The sequence below is a fragment of the Amborella trichopoda genome, chromosome 9 (genome assembly GCF_054954075.1).
Source record: "Amborella trichopoda isolate Santa Cruz 75 chromosome 9, AtrichopodaSantaCruz75HAP2 v2.0, whole genome shotgun sequence".
NCBI lineage: Eukaryota > Viridiplantae > Streptophyta > Magnoliopsida > Amborellales > Amborellaceae > Amborella > Amborella trichopoda.
Genome location: NC_142344.1, coordinates 18,335,498 through 18,341,578, shown reverse-complemented (window position 1 = coordinate 18,341,578; position 6,081 = coordinate 18,335,498). Strand labels below are relative to the sequence as shown.

The window sequence follows — 6,081 nt, the reverse complement described above, 5'->3', positions numbered from 1 at the left end:
TCTTGTTGTGATATGAAAATTTATCACTGCCCCCAATTACAAAATTTAAAGTTTTAAAAGTAGTGACGATCAAGCAGATCTATGAATACTTGAAATTATTGAAAATGGACGGTCTAGATATATGTTAGAAGATGAGCATTTTTTAGGATTAAAAATCGTCTTTTTTTTCTTCTTTTTCATATCTATGAATCTTGAGGTTGAGATGATTGATTTGAAGGTTTTATAGCAAATGAGAAACCTTTCCCAATGGATTTTTGGGTGTACCTTAATTGTATGATATAAGGTTGATACCTTTCCTTTTGCATTCCTCAATGGCATGGGAAGTAGAAGAATTTAACTGCTAATAATTAATTCATCCGAACAAGGCTCATACAAACTCAAAGCTTTACTGCTGCAAAGATAGTTGAGAAGATAGCTGCATAAGAAGCATTGGCCCTACCCATGTATTACTTGTTATATATTAAATTTATTGGTGAATTTTAGCTTCCGAGTAGCAACAGTCAAATCTTTTCCCTCTCAAGGAAGTAGGAACCAAAGAGAATAGCTGCCTAAATAGGTAGAGAACATTTGAATGAATACTTATATTGCTCCCTTCTACATGCTAAATTGTTTCACAAGAATTCTTCTTCTCTTTCCCTGTTGGAAAACCCTGCTTCACATTTGGGCTCAACGTGCCGGAGCTTTTCATGGCAAACACATAGGTAGGAAGAACATCAAACGCCTCAACTGCTCCCAATTATCGCCTCATATTTTTCCTTGATTTTCTCTATCAGTGCTTCCCTATAATCAACAACAATCTTTAGAAACTCATCTTTTATCTACAATATTAACACATTCATACAACGGGTAAAATGCTCAAACATAGCCAAGAAACAGAAACCAAAAAAAAGAGAAGAAAGAAATAGACATTTCGTCCACCTTTAGGAGGAGGGCTATATTGGTCTGCCCTCCCCCATTTTTTGGGCTTTAGGAGGTTATTGTTTTGCTCCAAACTTGGAGCAAACATTCTTTTTTCACACTGTAGAAGATTCCCAAGACAAGAATTTAGAAAATAACTTGGAAATGGTTTTCTTAGACTTGACAAGCAGAACAATCCAGCGATGATGAGGCAATCTACAAAATTTTGGCTTAATAATAGTATTCTTTCTCTCCTCAAAACAGCACAATTTTTCTATTTTTCTTTCCATCTTTCAAACTTTCTTTTTAGGTTGTCATCCACCGAGACCAAGATGATGTGTGCCAAATTTGGGGGGAAACAAATAGCCCTAACGGGCCCAACATGGGACAGGTCAAAACTGTTATGGTCCACCCTCGGGCACACAAATATTTTCCCAACAAAAAAAAAAGGTTTTCATGCTCTAAATCTTTACTTCTCGTTTTTTTTTTTTGAACTTCAGTTTTCCTGCTCTAGTTAATCCCATTTGGATGCTCTAATAGTCATGTCAGAGAAATAACCTTGCTTTCATGTTAGTCACTCTTAAACCGGTGAAAAACAGTGTCAATCAGAGAATTTATTGTCCAAACAGGGCCTTAGTGAATGGGATGATGACTAATGGCCTGAAATACATGGTTTCTACTGTCATTATGAAGAATTTAAGTAGGCATGCGTTGCCTTTCCTTTCCTTTTTGTGTGTGCATAGAAACATGACTAAATGCGCATTTATCTGAACCTCTATACACATGCAGTTTATGCATGCAGTGCAAATAGAGCTGACGTCCCAGCTTTTTGAATATCCTCATAGCCTAATAGACTTCCTGTTGGGGCGAACTTTTCCATTTGCGAAAGCTTATTACAAAAGAAAAATATAATTCGATTTAATCATCATAATAATTACAATGGTGTTATTTATCAGCAACTACTTAATAGAGCATGAAATCAATAGCTGAGAAAGAGATGGAGGAACAGTGGAGATAAGCACTTCAATGACATGTTTGGTCGGACCCGTTTACCTCGATCACCATGAATTCCATTGACGGATGGTTATATCATGTTCTTGCCATGGCCATAGGGATCGCAGTATTTGGACCAATTACGAAAATGCTTAAAATAATTTAGCGACATTAGCTGTAATGGAAAGTAATATTGTAATCCTCGAGACCATAGGGACTTTAAGGTTACAATGATCATCATTGTCCTGTAGACATATTGAAGGGTCATGGAGAGAATGTGACCCACCTAAACATGATATGTCCTATTTAGCATATTTACCCCTCTCGTCATCACCATCCAATCCACTGATTAGATGGTGTTGATCCTCTCAACTTCTTAATGACTAGTTTATTTTCCCTAGCACTGATGCAATATTTTATACTTGTATGGGATGGCAGATGTCACTATAATGCCTGCAAAGCAGTGTAACACTGTTACCTCAGCAAATGATGCATGCTAACTGTGCCGTTAACCAATTTGAACAAAGCAGGGAGGTATTTCTGAATTTCCATGTGAAAACGTTTGTGTGCTTCAGCACTCTCACATCTAAACAACTGCCCTAGGAAAACCCACTAAAAGCTGCAAGTCAAGCATGCCTGTTGAACTTCAGTCCTGATGGGTGATCTCTAACCACATCGTAGTTGGAGACGTAAGCTTAGACATTGTCAAAATTGATATGCATGACACACCAAGACATGACAGCGATGTTTGAAACTTTACAAAGCCTAGATAGGCACTTCGCTATTGTGTGATACAGGCACAATAAAAATACCTAATGCCACCTAAAATTCAAGATCCTACTATTTAAAAGGTGAACATACATTTCGTATCAGAAAGACCAATTTAGATATTGATTTTATTCTCATATATACAGCAAATGTTGCCAGATATATCCACATTATCTTACTCATGAAAAAATATATAACTAGTATTCAAAGAAAGATGGTTTTGTAGACTTACCGGTCTGGCTTGAATACTAAGTTGCGATACGTAAACCACTGTCCACAAAACATAAAACATAAGGGCCGATAAGCTGTCAAAACATGGCTCAGAGCATTCATCCTCACATTAAGAAATTGAAGATATAGTAAATGTACGAGAACGTCAAGAAGAATTTGTGTTACTTTGAATTTCAGTGAAAATTGAAATGGAAAATTTAGGGCTCCATATATGACCAGATAGTTATAGAAGAAGAGACATCACATTGAATATGCTTAGATCTGAAAAGCATACCCCAGTATAACCGATTCCAACGAGTTCCAAAATGCCAGGTACCAATGGCAACCTATCAATAGCCTACAAAGCAGAAAAGGTTGACCGCGTTAGAAACAAATGCAATGGTAATAGACAAAATGGCTAACCCGATAAGATCTGTGCTCTTACTGAAATCATTCCTGTGGAGGCCCACAAAGCAACAATTCCGGCAAAGGCCAGAGATGCAACAGCATACTTGTCGTCAAGTTTCTCCCACTGTTGAAGAAACAACATGATTATCACTAACTGAGTTAACATTGTTGAACACACTTGCAGATATTAGAAACTATATGATACACCCTGTATATCATGTATACTACAGAACAGGAAAGCATATTCACCATCTGTTCCTGATCATGGTGGTAATCAAATTTACCAATATGAATAGTCCCTAGAGCCCCTTTGTTTCTAATCTCCATGTCAGTAATTGGGAATCAAAAGTAGTTGCCCTTAATCCATGGAGTGCCATATACCATCCATGCTCCCAAGTGAGATAGAAAAAGAAGTTATTGTGAAACGGAGAAGTAAAACTCACAGTATCTTGGATGGGCTTCAGGACCTCTGAAACATCGGGACCGACTTCGACTGATGTGTCTCCAGTAGCCATGGAAACCACATTCCGTGCCAAGTTACGACCTGGAAATGGAGTGCATTCAACAAGTTGCAGGCACGCATGGAGGTAATCCAACATTACTGTGCTAGGAATTAATTGTCAAAGAGCAAGACGAAAAAGAAAAGGACCTCTGTTTTCTCTGGTTTCCCTTAGCCTTTCCGATTTGTACTACCTCGCAATGTATGGGAAATGGGCCATTGAGCATTTACCACCACCATGGTATAATGGAGGTATCCCAGGGAAAGATCTCCTAGCGTTCATATCCCAGTTGCTTGGCCCGATGATGGACATGCGAGTCCTGGAGTGGTGGTTTTCTAGCTCTGTTTTCTGCCTAGGTACTCATGTCAATACATTAACAAAATATATACGATACATCAGCGGTCTGTTGCTGTACTGTCTGTTGCTGGTGACAGATGGTGGATGTCAACTTGCAAAATTTATCAAATCACACGTAAGAGATCATCTATTTGGCATTTCACCCATCCAACAATTTATGACCCAGGCCAATGTGTCCTTTAATGGGCTATTTGAAATTTGATCAAAAGAATAATGAACTACTAAAAATTACATCAAAAGAATCAACTGAGATGTTCAATTCTTCAACTTTTAGCTGTGATCTGATAAGATTTCCTATGAACTTCAACACCCAGTGGCGGACACTCGTCCAGGTTAATTTCCGCCGTCCATCGAAATTCCAAACAGTAGATGGCTCATGGGGTTCCACGAAACAAAAACCATCGGTGTTTTGTATACTTAAACCATAAATACCTATACTCTTGTTACATTCCAAAAGAAAAACTATTGAATAGATCCCTGAAGATGTCCATGGGACCATTTCGCCTTTCACCATTCGACCCTTTCACCCCTGATACCAATAATGTCAAGTTAAATTTATAAAATGTTCTGTAAAACTCCAAGGGCTCATTACCATAAAGAGGGAAGCAAGAACAACCACAGGGTGATTACAATATAATGCTCCTCTGTAAGCATCTATTCCCCAAGAATGGTTGAATTGTGGAGATTGATTGGGAGGTTTGGCTTAGTGTTTGGGGCACTAGGGTGAGCAGTACAGTGTCAAAGGTGCAAATTTCACAACCAACTAACCCAAGAAAAAGATTAAAAGAAATTTGGTTCATCACAATTTGAATGGTGGATGCTCAATTTATAGCATTGCTACAATGTGCTCTCAACCACTAGATTTCAACTTTCGATTTGATCTTTTTTATGCTGGGTAGCGAATTTCAGAGAGAATTCTAAGAAAGAGGTCTGGGAATAAAAGGAACTTACAAGAGGCCATTGTCTTCCAGCTCTGGCGGCTCGGCGGCCGGGTCTGTGACAAAATTTGCGGAGGCAAGAGGCTCGGGAGACCAACGCACGGCTGCACTGTCGACGTTGGCGCTGCCTGAGGCCGGCTAGGGTCAAGAATCGCCGGGGAGGAAGCCATGGACATGGTGGTGGACAAGGTCGCCATGGCAATGAAAAATTTTGTTCAGAATTCGAAGTGTATTTGTTGTGTGTGTTTTTTCAAGGGGAAGAGACTCAAAGGAGATATTGTCCTTCGGCAAGTCACGACCAATCACTCCTCCTTCATCTGGATAGTGCTGACGTGGCAATACGATATTGAGTTTAATGGTAATGGTAGTTTCCTATTGGCCAGTGTTTTGGTGTGGCTCCCACATTTTGAATGGGGCAACGAAGAGCCTTGCTTTCTTTATCCGTTGGATCAAAAAATTGAAATGCTGGATTGAAAAATTGACAAAATATCTACTAGGCTCTATTCCATTTGTGTAGGCTGGCCCACAAGAATGAAGGTAGGGCCCGGCCCAAGCCCATATAATTTGTTTTTGCTAACCCACAAGAATAAAGCATTTCCCATTGGGAAAAGGTGAATTCTATTCTTGCGACCGTTATTTTTTCTAATAAATTATTTTCCTTAGCCAACTCCACTGATCGTGCAAAAATCTATATGGTGGTCCGTACCAAAAAGATTGGCATTAAGCATAAGAAAGGAAAAATCTTGGGGATAAAAAGAAGAAAGGGAAATTAGGCAAACTATTGAAATAAAAAGGGGGAAATCATTGGATTTTGGAAAAAATCATTGTATTTTTTAAATGTACTTTTTATTTAAGTAAAATCAATGTAAATATCCCTTTTTTTGGTTATTTAAAAGAGCAATGATCCTATAAGACCCTCCTACATCAATGAAGGAGCACCATTAAATTTGGCTCAGATCTCTAGAAAAGTCAAGTCCCATGCCCATGTGATAAATTTTCTAGAGATCTGT

The 6,081-nt window shown here is 38.6% G+C and overlaps 1 protein-coding gene across 2 annotated transcripts; it reads right to left on the bottom strand.

Annotated features, from left to right (window-relative positions):
• Positions 1–367: 367 nt before the first annotated feature.
• Positions 368–5,274, bottom strand: PSI-P (photosystem I P subunit). Of its 2 annotated transcripts, none has more exons than XM_088847775.1 (6): positions 3,926–5,274; positions 3,720–3,820; positions 3,314–3,400; positions 3,164–3,226; positions 2,891–2,928; positions 368–780 (listed from the first exon to the last, which is right to left on the bottom strand). In XM_088847775.1, the coding sequence occupies exons 2-6, from the start codon at positions 3,789–3,791 to the stop codon at positions 723–725; spliced, it is 318 nt and encodes a 105-aa protein (XP_088703901.1). In that variant the 5' UTR covers positions 3,792–3,820; positions 3,926–5,274; the 3' UTR covers positions 368–722. The 2 variants fall into 2 exon arrangements, with proteins under 2 accessions (XP_088703901.1, XP_006829217.1); XM_006829154.4 differs by having other exon boundaries at positions 5,085–5,274.
• Between the last annotated feature and the right edge of the window lie 807 nt (positions 5,275–6,081).

Bases quoted from the DNA above. Each gene is read 5' to 3' on its own strand.
- PSI-P (XM_006829154.4), bottom strand. From the start codon at position 5,268: ATGGCGACCTTGTCCACCACCATGTCCATGGCTTCCTCCCCGGCGATT. The intron at 3,401-3,719 runs GTGAGTTTTACT...TTTCTTCAACAG, and splicing joins TGAAGCCCATCCAAGATACT to TGGGAGAAACTTGACGACAA. The intron at 2,929-3,163 runs GTATGCTTTTCA...TTTTGTGGACAG, and splicing joins TTGGAATCGGTTATACTGGG to TGGTTTACGTATCGCAACTT.